Genomic DNA, 14031 nt, shown 5'->3' on the forward strand with positions numbered 1-14031 from the left:
CGATGCCGAAATGTTAATTTTTCAGTGGCAAGGACTCGAATCCTGGTGGCTTCATCATATCGGGCTTTTTGCCTTCAAATTAATCACCACCAGACCACAAAACCTGGTTTTGTGGACGTATATTTAATGATGGTGAAGAATTGAACGCGGCTAAAGAATTCAGTTCTTTTTGTCTTGGAACACCTTGATTTCCATTTGAGTCTCGGTTCTGCAGTTAAAGCATTGAGAGTCTCAGTCAACAGATCGACGAGATGGGATGCTAGAAGCTATGATTCGCTAAACATATCAAAGTTACAAACAGAGATAGAAATAAAACTTTAGTTGTGCTTTGTAAAAAAAAAATTGGCTCCAATAGACAAACAAAGAAGAACTCAGAAAAACTTTGCTAAGCAATTTTAGTCTCTATCTCAAGGAACACCTAACGTACGAAGATGTTGACTGATTTTAACGTGTCGAAGGCCTGTAATCACGATCAGTTTCACCTTTTTATATACGTTAGTGACTAAGTGTTACAGTAAATCGTATGAATCAATGTAGAATGAATTACTCTACTCAATGTAGAATACAAAGAATCGACCTCACCAAAGCCAATAGTATACAAGTAGAAACAACTCTAGAACTTTGAAAGGATAAATCCCAATGTACACAGAGAAAGATGAAGAAGAAACAACACACACACACACACAGACTTTTCTGAATGAATAGAAATGATCTTCTCTTCTTCCTTTTATTCTCGCCTCTGCTTCTCCTCTGTTTCTCTTTGTAAAAAACTCCTAACAACTTCGCAACTGCTCATTAAACGTCTGAAACACGTCCTCTTCGACTAAATGAAACTCTCCACCTCTCAAGTATACGTGTACATTCATTTCCTAAAGCACTAGGATCCTCCTCTCTATCATACATTCGGCAGAGCTTTGCTCGAGAAAAAACAACAATTATTATAAATAAATTGAGGGAACTCACCATCATCAGACTCGGACACAAGTGAGAAACAAGTGTTGCTCATCTGAACACATATAGGATGAATCACAGTCTTCACCTTGAAGCTTCCTCCTTAGTGCTTTCGATAAATCTATAACAACCCACCAAGTGTACCGATTACCTATTTGGGGAAGTCAGTGAGGGTTCACATGTGAAAATTTAGAATCCATGCTCTGCAGAGGCAGCATGGGGTCCACGAGACGCATTGTTACACAATCGTCATCAATCAATCTCGATCGATTTACAAAAACACACCCCTAAAAATCAAAATAGGAAAATCTAGAGTTACCTATGTTCTCTTCATCTTGTGCTCCACAGCTGTAGATACGTCGACGAGCGGTGAAACAAACGGATTCTCTGTATCATATGCACGACTTAGTGGAATCCACTGCAAGGCTATAGATCCTTTTTGAACCACCAATCCTAACATCATCATCTTCCCTTGACCTCAACACAATATAAAGAGATCCAGTTGAATGAAATCGATGAAGAAAAAATCTAGTGTCAAAATCGAGGAGGAGTAAGAGATGGTTGGTATCAGAGAACAGAACCGTGACGAAGAGTTTCTGATGAGAGGAGAGAGAGCGGAGAAGGGAAATTGCGACTGTTGACGACAAATATGGTTTTGAGTTGCGCTGTTTTTCAGCACAGTGAAAACATGAATCATCTATCGGTTCTCTTCTTCAACCTCTTTCTTGGAGAAAATATATGTACGAGTGAAACACGAGGAGATTATGATTTAAAAACAAAGAGGGAATTAACAACAACGGTAAGACAATATTTTGTCTTAGGTGTAATTACACGGTCATATCTTGTAAAAAAACATATTAGACCGCTAACTTCTAACGGACCACAAAAATTATAGGGAATTTTAGGAAAATGGAACAAATAATTATCTATGGACAAGATGCTTTAGTTTGGTTTGTTTTCAACATACTAAAAATTATCTCCTAGATTTTTTTTTAAAAATAAAAATATTTTATTAGTAATTAATAACTTTAGTAAAATCCAAAATTTATGAAAGCTTAAAACATTTTGTATTGTTAAAATACTTTTATTTTTGAAAATTAGTTTTTGAAATATTTAGTCTAAGTGAAAATTTTACAATACGAAAAAACATATTAAACTTCTACACTTCTAATGGACCACAGAAAATTCTATGGACAAGATGCTTTATCTTGGTTTGTTTTCAACATACTGAAATTTATCACCTAGATTTTTTTTTCAAAATAAAAATATTTTTTAGTAATTAATAGCTTTAATAAAATCCAAAATGTGTAACCTAAAACATTGTGTATGGTTAATACTTTTATTTGTGAAAATTAGTCTTTGAAAATTTTAGTCTACGTGAAAAATTAACAATACGAAAAACATACACCTCTAACGACCACAAAATATTCTATGAACATGATGCTATAGCTTGGTTTGTTTTCAACATACCGAAATTTATTCCTAGACATTTTTTTTAAAAATAAAATATTTTGTTTAATAATTAATAGTAAAATCCAAAATGTGTAAGATTAAAACATTTTATATGGTTAATACCTTTATTTCTGAAAATTATTTTTTTTGAAAAATTTAGTCTAAGTAAAAAATATACAATACCAAAACTATATTAAAACTCTACACCATTAACGGACCAAATAAAATTCTATGGACAAAATGCTTTAGCTTGGTTTGTTTTTAAAATATCACCTAGAATTTTTTCAAAATAAAAATATTTTGTTTAGTAAGTAGTAGCTTTAGTAAAATCCAAAATGTGTAAGCTTAAAACATTTTATATGGTTAATACCTTTATTTATGAAAATTAGTCTTTGAAAAATTAATCTAAGTGAAAAATTTACGATATGAAAAACATATTACACCTCTACACCTCTTACCGACCAAAGAAAATTATTTAGATATGATGCTTTAGCTTGGTTTGTTTACAACATACTTAAATTTATCTTCTAGATTGTTTTTCAAAATAAAAATATTTTGTCTCGTAATAATCCAAAGTTTGTAAACTTAAAACATTTTATATGGTTAATACCTTTATTTGTGAAAAATAGTTTTTGAAAAATTTAGTCTAAGTGAAATATTTTAAAATACGAAAAAAATTTAAACCTCTAAACCTCTAACGGACCACGTCGAATTATATGGACATACTGTTTTAGCTTGGTTTGTTTTCAACATACTGAAATTTATCACCTAGACCTTTTTCAAATTATTTTGTTTAGTAATTAATAGCTTTAGTAAAATCTAAAATGTGTAATTATAAAACAATTTTATGGTTAATACTTTTATTTGTGAAAAACATTTCTATGGATTGATGCTTCAGCTTGGTTTGTTTTCAACATTTTATATGGTTAATACCTTTATTTGTGAAAATTAGTCTTTAAAAATTTAATCTAAGTGAAAATTTACAATACGAAAAACATATAAAATCCAAAATGTGTAAGCTTAAAACATTTTGAATGGTTAATACCTTTATTTGTTACAATTAGTCATTGAAAAATTTAGCCTAAGTGAAAAATTTACAATACGAAAATAAATATTAAACATCTACACCTTTAAGGGACCACAAAAAAATTCTATGGATAGAATGCTTTTGCTTGATTTGTTTTCACCATTTTGTATGGTTAATACCTTTATTTGTGAAAATTAGTCTTTAAAATATTTAGTTTAAGTGAAAAATTTACAATAAAAAAACATATTAAACCTTTGCACCTCTAACGGACCACTGAAAATTCTATGGACATGATGCTTTAGCTTGGTTTGTTGTCAACATACTGAAATTTACCACCTAGAATTTTTTCAAAATAAAATTATTTTCTTTAGTAATTAATAGCTGTAGTAAAATCTAAAATGTGCAAGTTTAAAACAATTTGTATGGTTAATACCTTTATTTGTGAAAATTAATCTTTGAAAATTTTAGTATTAGTGAAAATTTTGCAATACGAAAAAACATATTAAACCTCTACACCTCTAACTAACCATAGAAAATTCTATGGAAAGGATATTTTTAGCTTGGTTTGTTTTCAACATACTGAAATTTATCACCTAGACTTTTTAAAAATTAAAATATTTTTTTTGTAATTAATATCTTTAGTAAAATCCAAAATTTGTAAGCTTAAAACATTTTGTATGGTTAATACCTTTATTTGTGAAAATTAGCCTTTGAAATTTTTTGTCTAAGTGAAAATTTTACAATACGAAAAAACATATTAAACCTCTACACCTCTAACAAAACATAGAAAATTCTATGGACATGATGCTTTAGTTTGATTTGTTTTCAACATTTTGTATGGTTATTTCTATGGACAGTATGCTTTAGCTTAGTTTGTTTTCAACATTTTGTATGGTTAATACCTTTATTTATGAAAATTTGTCTTTGAAAAATTTAGTCTAAATGAAAAATTTACAATACGAAAAACATATTAGACCTCTACACCCTTAACAAGTCACAAAAAAATCTGTTGATATGATACTTTAACTTGTTTTTTTTTTCAACATAATGAAATTTATCACCTAGACTTTTCTCAAAATAAAAGTATTTTGTTTAGTAATTAATAGCTTTAGTAAAATCCAAAAGATGTAAAACTTAAAACATTTTAAATGGTTAATACCTTTATTTGTCAAAATTATTATAAAAAATTCACTCGTATGAACTCGTATTATCATCTAGTATATATATATATATATATATAGAGAGAGATAAATGGCCTAGAACGACACATCTATAAGCGTCTCTACATACCCATAAATAAGTAAAAGAAATTAGAGCCAAGTTTGGTTAATGACTAGTTTTATAAATTCCGCTTAACTTTCTTTGGTGATAAATCTAGTAAATGTGATATGCAAGAAGTTTATTTTAGATCTCATTAATAATGAGCAAATCATCAACTAAGTTGGCAAGTGAGTATAAATCATAAGTATCAAATTGATTTACCTACTTAAAGAAACAAATGGGGACACACTAAATTCCCTTATACACTCTCCATATCAAATTTAGAGGTGTTTTTTTTTTTTTTTTTTGTTTTATAATAAGTAATAATTTCACTATTCTAGACCAAATTTAATGTCATTTAAAATTTGTAACCAATTATAAAATATTATATTTTTATTGGTTGAATTTGTTTTATTTAATGCTATTTTATGTAAGCAAAATAAATTACATAAAAATTTGTATTTTTTAATTTTGTGCAAAAACTTTAAAATCCGCTTAGAATGATACAGAGAAAATATTAATTTTAAATTTCATATTTTAGACAAGAGTAAACTAATTGAATGCTTAAAGTGTCATGATAATGAAGCAAAGTATATCTTTATGCATTTAAAAAAAAATCAGCTACATTGACCTAAAATTTTAAACTAGGGATCTGACAACCAATAGACACACGTAAAAATCTGTTGACAATAGTACTCTTTCTGTTTCATAATAAGTGTCACTCTGAACTCATTTTCTTGTTACACAAAGAGTGTCACTTTATAATTCCAATGTAAATTATACTAACTTTCAGCTAAAAATTAATTGCAAACTGCATTGATTTTATAAATAATTTTATTTATCTAAAATACTATTGGTCAAAGAGGTATAATTAATTACAACTTACATATATTTCAACAACTTTCTTAATCTGTGTGAAAAATGTTACAACGACACTCTTTAAGAAACGGAGTGAGTATATTTTATTGTAAGAGTTTATATATAAGTTGATAGCGGAAGCATGTCATATTTATTGTTAATTCAATTCAAAAACCGTACGTTACTGATTTGAAGTCCAAATGTCTTAAAAGCAAGTCCAGAAAGTCGTTGATATTAGTCCATCCATCGAGAATCATTTAAGTAAACGCTTACTTTTCAAGCCACTTAATGCGGTTTTGCCATAGTCAAAAAGACCATTTTGTCAACTATTAATTTCCTATAGAAACGTGGAACAAATTTGCTAACTAGTAACAAATAAAAAAGTTGGGAAGGAAGCTGTCAAGTAACGCTAAACCGGTTCTTTTTTTTTCCCTAAGACCATTCTATTACTCAAACTTGAAGTGGTCTGGAGCTAAACCGATTCTTTTAAAACAAAAAAAAATGCCAATTTTACATCTCAGAATAATATTTCAATTTCTCCTAATTCCGACCCTATACTTTGTAAATATATTTGCAGTCCCAAATTTTTCCAAGAAATTGATATTTAGTACCCTAATAATATAATACTTATCTGGTATTTGAAAGTATTATTGTATATCTATATCATAGATCTAAAAATAATTTAATCTAATATGAATATTCTTACCATTTCAAATTAAACATATACAACAATTTTTATTACATATAATTTTTTATTAATTTAATTTACATTTTAAATCAAAAATGTGAAAATAATAAATTTGATAGTAAAATATAAATAAAGTTAAATATTTAACTGTTTTCAGTTTTTGTGAAATCTTCTAAAGACAACTAATTAAACCCGAAGTAGTTAGTTGCATTAGCTAATGGTGGTAAAATAAAAATAACAGAAAAACGAAATAAAAACAAACTTTAGGGGCACATATGAAATAGAATAAAGATAGCGGATACTTCGTTCGCTTTTCCTACAACCTATAAATTCGACGCGACATGAACAAGAAATCTTCATCATCATTTGTCTCCATCTCTTCTCTCTCTTCACGAGAAAGAGAACAAGAAAAATAAAAAAAAATAGAATAAAAGAAAGATCATTCAAGAATGGGGAAATACACGGAGATGTTGGATGCAGGCGTGAGAATAGCGGCGAGGTTTCATTCTCACTGTCCTCAGACGGCGCGTCTCTATTACCATCCTCCTTCCGACAGCCATCACCAACATGGTGTCACCGATTTAATCGGAGGTGGTGGAGTTTTGGGTGGGTCGGGTCAAGATTCTACCGGGATGGTTGGTGAGCTAGGAGGATCCGGGGCTGCTGCTGGTTGCGGTCTCAAGCCTTCTCAAGGTCAAGGGTATGAAGATGCCAGAGATCTCTTGTTATTCTCTGTTGTTTGATTGATTTATCACAAAAAAATATAACTAATATAGAATATTATAACTTTTTTGGTTGAAGAAGAGATTTGATGAGCCAATGTTTTGATATTTTTTTCTTTTTTCTTTTTCTTTTTCTTTTTCTTTTTCTGTTGTTTTATTATTGCAAAAAAATGTAACAATCTCTGGATTACAAAAAATATATTGGATGTTAATGAGAATTTGATTATTATTTTCTTTGTTCTATTATGTTTCTTGATGTTTAACAATATTGCATAATAGAGTGCAATAACATGTTTATAAGCTGTTCGAATCTTTAACATGCTGAACTAGTAAAACCCAACAAAATAATTATAATGACACATTTGTATTTATAGACAAGGGTAAGTTATGTTCTTTACAAGATTATTTTCAATGGTAGATGATAAAGACTAGTTTTTCAATGATAGATGACAAAGACTCTGTTTTTGTTTACAATCAGATGAATAATGATTCACATGTATACATTTTTATTTTTGGTATGATTGTTTTTGTTCATGCATATCTTTGCAAAGAGTGGACCTCAGAGTTTCAGCTGGCTCCATCCGTTCAACGACCCATAAAGTGGTTGAGACTTTCTGAAACCCACAATGTCTTCGATTTCTATGAGTGGTGATGCAATTACTTTGTCTTTATCAGCTGCCATTTCCTTCAAATGATGGCTTCCATAAACGCATATACTCATCGACTTCTTCTTTGGTGCGTCAACTTTTATGTATTCGTCAAAGAAATCTATCAGTTCTTCCTTCTTCAGCTCTCTTAGTGCAGCCACCTAACAACAAAACAACCCCCAAGAAGCTGTGTTAATGGCTTCATGTCTTTGTTGGTAGACTAACAAATTTGGCGTTATGTAAGTCAGAGGATCTCATTTAAGAGCAGCTAAAGTATTTTACCTCTTCATCTTTACGGTTGAACTTGAATGTCCCGTTTTTAATCTCTCGCCAATAAAACAAAGATTCCTCGTTCAAGTTCTTGTGTTTCTCAAGCTTCATGTCTATCAAAGCTGTTACATTGCCCTGAGAAGAAAGTCATTTCACTTCTTTGTACCACAATGTTTTCTTAAGCAAATAATATAGTATCTGGTTTGGATATCTCACCTTGAATTCCTCATCGCTCATCTTGTAAAGTTTACTCTCAAGATCCTTGAGAAGTGACTCAACCCTTGAATCAATATGTCCAGGACCCTATTGAAGATGAACTCAAAAAGGAAACTAAGGACATACGCATTAACTATACAAAGTCTAAGTGCCAGAGAAGCAAGAAACGTTGGTACCTTAACTGAAGACTGGACAATAAACTGCACACCATAGACACCAGAGTGGTTGCTGTGTTACAGAAAATGTGGTTAGACATATAACATAATAACTCAGCGATATTATTCAAATGAAATCAATGCACACCTCTGAGAAAGTGAAGTGATGTAACCAAGCTGTTCCACCGTTCTAAGCTGGTGAAAAGTGGCCTGCTTTGCGATGAGTCGGAAAAGCTGAAGTTTACTATTCATTGAAAATTCATCTTGATGAACCTGTTTATAACAAAGAGTTTTTAAGTATATCAAGATCTACAAGAGAAGCTTTATAAGACATGCAAGAACTTGCAGATGATATCACTTTGTTTGAAGACTAACTATACCTGAATATAATGCACTAGGGCCGAGTTTTCATCACTAGGGTTTGAGCCTTCTTGATGATAGAAGTACTTCATTCCTGTTCCCAGATTTACAACCCTATTTTTCATGGACTGGGATGGAAATATCGGACGAGAAATAGGTTTTGGATCATTGAATAGAACATCTTCAATATGCTTGACCATGGCTTCAGCGTCATTCTTTCCAACATTTCCTGAAAATTTGTCTAGTTATATAATTGACACCAAAGAATCATACAGCATATTAAGATTGGTACCTGCTATGTAGCACTCAACAAATGTCCTTGATAACATCATGGGAACAAAGTTCACTAAGTCTTCAGCTTCCAAATGAGTAAGAGCATCTAGTTTCTCTGTCCAAGGCCAAGTGCGATCTTGTAAAACCATTGAGCAGTAGCTCATTCCTTGATCATATGGTTGTTGGAATTTGATATTTTGGTATGCCTTGGTGATTGTTTCCTATAACAAGATAGGGAAGCAGAAAACATGGATTCAATGAACATGGTAACAAGGCTTATTGGATGCAGCATGCAGTGAGGAAACTTTAAAGTGGTAATGTAAAAAGAGAGACAAGGTTTATTAACAAAGGCTACCTTGATAACAGAAAACCTGTCAGGTTTAACTTCGAATTTTGCTATCTTTTGCATGATAGCTTCCAACAAGATCCTCAATTTATGGTTAAAGCCAGCAAGATAGAGCTAGAAAATGAGAAACAATGTTGTCAAACATGAAACTTATTAAGCAAAGGACAAGAAAACATCAAAATCATTATACAAACACACCTCAAAACCATTGCCCGAAAGACTTAATCCATAGTAAAGACCAGCAGCCCCAGCATAATAAGCTGAAACATAGTTTTGACTTTTCATGATATAAACAAAAAAGAATAGAAGGCTCCTAACTTTATTCTTGTTAAAAAAAACTAGAAGGTATATTTATCAATCTTACCATATTCATTCAAACAGTCCCTTAGCAACCAAACAAAAATATTTGAAAGCACGAAAGCATCAGGAGAAGTGTTTGCAAGGGGGCAGTTGAAATATATCTTAACATAGGCCTTCGGTATGAAGAACTTTGTATCAGGCTTGTACCACAATCTTGAGAATGATGTCTTTCTCAACAAAACAGGAAAGATGTCCTACTCCAGAAATTAGTTACACAACACCAAACTGCTTCATACATCAAAACTTTACAAGACATTTGTAGTATGTAACTAGCTAGAGTGATGAAACTAAACCTCATCTTTAATATCCTTGAGTGAAAAATCTGTAGGAATAAAGACATTAGGTACTGGTAGATGCAGCTTTACATCAGGGGCAGACTGCACCCATTCCTGTAATTGTTAAGAACATATCAAAATTGAACTACTTCCTCCATAGTAATAATTTGAGCATACAAGGAAAATAATATATCAAAAGCCGACCTGAATGGTGAATTCGGTTATATTCTCAAAAGAATAAGCAGTGTTGTACCATGGCTCAGCCTTGTCAGTTTGTCCTTCAAATTTCTTTGATCTCCAAAAGATTCTACAAATATAAGGGCATTAGATTCTGCGACACGACTAGCTAACTTGGCAGAATGTAAATTCTAACACAGCACATTCAGACCTTAATGGCTGCTTAAAGAATACACTAGGTTATTTTTTGCTTGTTGAAGATGCATTCCAACAACAGAGACTCACCTAACATTGCTTCGAGAAAGATCGTTTAGAACCTTTTGTATAATAGCTGGATTAAATTTCGAAGGTAATGATGATCCAACGAGCCAATGCTTGGTTGGGTATATCTGAAGCAATGTTTGAAAAGGAACATAAATGTTTAGCCACGAGGTGTGTTTGGTTAAGTAGTGCTTAATGAAATTGTAAGAGAGGTAAACATATACTCTACTTTTTGTTCAATATAAGCCACACATATATCAGGCAGAAATAGATATATAAGAAGCTTAATGATATCAAAAGTATGAGGAGATATACTATTACCGTCATTTTTGAAGAGATTGCCATTGCATAAGAAATTGGCTTTATTTTGGCTTGATAATGAAATTTTGCCTCACAAATAGCAGAGAGCTTCAACAAGAATAGAATATAAACATGTATCAAACTCTTTAGGGCAATGTATCAACTGGAATGCTAACAAAGTTAATTATACCAATACCTCATCAAAAATCCACTGGGAAACACCGGACTCTTGTAAATGCTTAATGTATCTGAACAATAACCCTAAAATATCTTGCATATGCTCTGTTAACCAAGCAAGATACAAAATCAAAACCAATTCCCAGATAATATCAAGCACACCGGTAGCATCTATTCAACATAACAAAGTGCTTTTAATGAAACAAAAGTGAACTAACATAACAAAGTTGTTCCAAATCTTTGTAGAAATATCAAAATAGAACAAGGAAGAATACTAAAACCTACCATGGCCAGCATCAGTAAGATCTACTGATACATTGAAGAAAGAATACTCCATAGTCCAGTCTGCTTCACCGGCATATAGTCCAGTTGCCCAACCTGTGCAAGTATTAGGGAAGTGTTAAGCAAGACTACAAGATATAGAGGAGACAAACCCATCTTTAAGTTTTATCTTGGCTATTAGCAGCAATAGCTTACCCGCAAAAAATGGTAAGATTTCAATTTGAAAATAAAAACACATGGAGCTGAAAACTATAACTGTTTTGAGTTTATTACCTCTTTTGAATAGAATGTGCTAAAAATTTATTAGTTTGCCCCCAAAGTAAACTTACCTAATGTTTTTAACTCATGATACAAACTCCCTTCGCCTTCATGACCAATTAGTTGACCAAGGTACCTGCATGGGGCTTCTTCATAATGATGGATGCTAGGTGCAATAGGCCACGAAACAGTAAGCTTGTGACCCTGCCTTATAGGTACAGACTTCACAAGAACCTAAAACCACACCAAAGTACTAAGTAAGAAACAATAATTACTGTTGCTGAAATAAATGCTTAATCTGAAAGACAGAATATAAAACCTGCAAATGGTCCAAACTACAAGGCTGGCCAGGAAATATAGGGATACTCTTGTTGGTGTTTGGAATTTCCTGGAACATTTCTTCCACTAGACCTTGAGTTTTATCAAGGTTTTCTGAAAACATCAAGAGCAGAGAGATGTAGAGTGGTTATATATGTTAATACTTTTGTTATCAGAGTTTAAACTTGATTTTTTGGGTTAGCTTCAACACCTACCCTTGCCATAAACAACCAGATGCATGATACTGGCAGAATAGTGCTTGTCATAGAACTTAATAAGTTCACTCCTTGTATCAATTCCTTTTGCTTCCGGCCGTACGTGAAGAGTATCCATGTTCCCTAAGAAAACATATCACGTTCTTAGCAGAATAGTTGACACAACAAATAAGAATAGGTTGGACATGTACCGGTGCTAAATTTGTGATATGGATGGTCTTCTCTACTTAGATGCTTCTTTAACTGTATGACGAAAAAAGGAAGACAAAACTTTCGAGTTAGATGCTAGGTATACATCAAGTCATCAACAGACCTTTCGGTTTATGCTTGGCTTTTTAGATATGAGTACTACAAGTTCAAAGAAAAATTTCATTGTTCATTTCTATGTTCCTTTTGTGAAATATCAAACTAAGTCTTACATTGGATAATTAGACAACGAGTATCTAATATATAAAGAGAAGTCCAACTATATTAGTATGAGGCTTTTTGGAAAGGAAACCAAAAATAAATTCATGTGAGCCAGCTTCTAAAGTCTAAAGTGGACAATATCGTACTAAATACTAATCGGATAATAAAGAGTTGGACATAGACTTAACAAATCTTATTCAGAGCTGTTGACGAAAAATCTGTAAAAAAACCAAAATACCCTTCGAGATATGAATGAGACCCTTCGAGTTATGATTAAGACGTATTTGTAGTAGAGATAAAGTCAAAAGATCTTGAAATTCAGTTATATGACACGAGATGAATGTGATCATTAGTTTGAAGGGGATAATGTAAAATATCAAACTAAATTATACATTAGATAATTAGACAAAGAATATCTAATATATAAAGAGAAATTCAACTCTATTAGTATGAAACCAAAGTAAATTCATGCGAGTTAGCCTATATATAAAGTTCTAAGCGGACAATATCCTACTAATGGGATAATAAAGAGTTGGACATATGACTTAACAAATCTCAACACCTTTCCATAGATGATAATCGGTAAAATGAATTCTTCAGTGGTAATTACTAAATGGATACAATTAAGCTAGTTGTTTTCTTGCAGAGCATGAAAAAATACCTGACGCAAACGTCGAGAATCAGACAACATGTTTTGCTGATGCTCTGGATGAGACAGAGAACACGTAAGAATACAAACTGCAACATGAATGCTATCGAGAAAGTCAAGAAGCTAACCAGAGTCGACAGCATTGATCTCCCTCATGGTGGCATCAGCCGACATAAGTGGTTTGATAAAGAACTGTGCAAACCTGGTTAGGAAATAACAAGAAAACATAAAAATGCAACTCTGCAGAAAGGGAAAGCAGATAAGAGCAGCTTATACACAAGTGTAAGTCTACCTGTCTAAAGCCTCATCAAAACAGTCTGTGTTGATATCGAAATGGTAGTTTGTATCTTCACTGGATGTATAAGCATTTGTGCTCCCTCCATGCTACAAAATACATCATAAATTCAATAAGATATCTTATTTTCGGAGCTGGAGAAGATTTACGCAAGAACCTGAAACATAATTCCATTATTACCTCTGTGATGTACTTGGAGTAACTATCTTCCTCTGGATATTTTTCACTTGCATAAAACAGCATATGCTCTTGACATCCCACAAAAATAAAATCATATATTATTTTTCCATGACTATCAAATATTCAACATTAAAACTCAACTTTTGATTTTCATGAATATATAAAGACCGACTCAGCTTAGTGATTGAAATCTTGCTATGAAGAAACGTACCAAGGAAATGAGCTAGACCATCCAGTCCTTCAGGGTCCGAGAACGATCCAACGCTAACGTTCATTGACGCAGCACACTAAGAGCACCCACGTACACAGACGATGAATCTTCATTTTATTGTTCTTTTAAGCAGTAAAACTCTAACATGAATCGATCTTACCTTGTCAGTCTCTGGATCGCTAATTAACAACACTGTAAGAGAATTTTTGAGAACAATCCTCCGATATTCTCTCTTGTCCGTACGTGGCTTCAGTATCTCGCCACCTTTATCCGACGCCATGTTCTCCGTTCCAACCACCATCGCCTTTTGATTACTTGGAGTAGTTGAGTCTACGCTGAGGTCTTGGCTCTTGTATGTTCCAACGGTCTTTCTTATAATAAACTTTAAGAAGGCAGCTGAGAAGAAAATGGCTAGTGGGTTTTGTAGTCTACGTCCGACT

General features: G+C 32.3%; 2 protein-coding genes and 1 long non-coding RNA gene across 6 annotated transcripts; 1 reads left to right on the forward strand and 2 right to left on the reverse strand.

The window, feature by feature from the left end:
• Positions 1 to 524: 524 nt before the first annotated feature.
• On the reverse strand, positions 525 to 1806 carry LOC108829663 (uncharacterized). 3 transcript variants are annotated; one of them, XR_001946045.2, is made up of 3 exons: positions 1271 to 1709; positions 964 to 1154; positions 525 to 892 (listed from the first exon to the last, which is right to left on the reverse strand). It is a non-coding gene; the product is annotated as an uncharacterized LOC108829663 (long non-coding RNA). The 3 variants fall into 3 exon arrangements; XR_001946044.2 differs by having other exon boundaries at positions 525 to 877; positions 1271 to 1706; XR_001946043.2 differs by having other exon boundaries at positions 525 to 1154; positions 1271 to 1806.
• A 4780-nt stretch (positions 1807 to 6586) lies between these two features.
• Positions 6587 to 7187, forward strand: LOC108829673 (uncharacterized). Its single transcript, XM_018603286.2, has one exon. The coding sequence runs from the start codon at positions 6686 to 6688 to the stop codon at positions 6977 to 6979; it is 294 nt and encodes a 97-aa protein (XP_018458788.1). The 5' UTR covers positions 6587 to 6685; the 3' UTR covers positions 6980 to 7187.
• Positions 7188 to 7303: 116 nt separating this feature from the next.
• LOC108829670 (insulin-degrading enzyme-like 2) lies at positions 7304 to 13977 on the reverse strand. 2 transcript variants are annotated; one of them, XM_018603283.2, is made up of 26 exons: positions 13752 to 13977; positions 13592 to 13667; positions 13381 to 13448; positions 13198 to 13289; positions 13034 to 13107; positions 12918 to 12961; positions 12040 to 12091; positions 11849 to 11971; positions 11635 to 11747; positions 11387 to 11549; positions 11061 to 11153; positions 10795 to 10880; positions 10620 to 10706; positions 10323 to 10426; positions 10065 to 10167; positions 9879 to 9974; positions 9590 to 9779; positions 9424 to 9485; positions 9235 to 9339; positions 8899 to 9100; positions 8627 to 8835; positions 8395 to 8519; positions 8268 to 8319; positions 8092 to 8178; positions 7888 to 8010; positions 7304 to 7766 (listed from the first exon to the last, which is right to left on the reverse strand). In XM_018603283.2, the coding sequence occupies exons 1-26, from the start codon at positions 13890 to 13892 to the stop codon at positions 7518 to 7520; spliced, it is 2919 nt and encodes a 972-aa protein (XP_018458785.2). In that variant the 5' UTR covers positions 13893 to 13977; the 3' UTR covers positions 7304 to 7517. The 2 variants fall into 2 exon arrangements, with proteins under 2 accessions (XP_018458785.2, XP_056862710.1); XM_057006730.1 differs by lacking the exons at positions 13381 to 13448; positions 13592 to 13667; positions 13752 to 13977 and having other exon boundaries at positions 13034 to 13097.
• Between the last annotated feature and the right edge of the window lie 54 nt (positions 13978 to 14031).

This window comes from Raphanus sativus, chromosome 4 (assembly GCF_000801105.2).
Source record: "Raphanus sativus cultivar WK10039 chromosome 4, ASM80110v3, whole genome shotgun sequence".
Lineage (NCBI taxonomy): Eukaryota > Viridiplantae > Streptophyta > Magnoliopsida > Brassicales > Brassicaceae > Raphanus > Raphanus sativus.

Bases quoted from the DNA above. Each gene is read 5' to 3' on its own strand.
- LOC108829673 (XM_018603286.2), top strand. From the start codon at position 6,686: ATGGGGAAATACACGGAGATGTTGGATGCAGGCGTGAGAATAGCGGCG.
- LOC108829670 (XM_018603283.2), bottom strand. From the start codon at position 13,892: ATGGTGGTTGGAACGGAGAACATGGCGTCGGATAAAGGTGGCGAGATA. The intron at 10,881-11,060 runs GTAGGTTTTAGT...CTTGGTTAACAG, and splicing joins TCTTACTGATGCTGGCCATG to AGCATATGCAAGATATTTTA. The intron at 10,707-10,794 runs GTATTGGTATAA...TTCTTGTTGAAG, and splicing joins CCCAGTGGATTTTTGATGAG to CTCTCTGCTATTTGTGAGGC.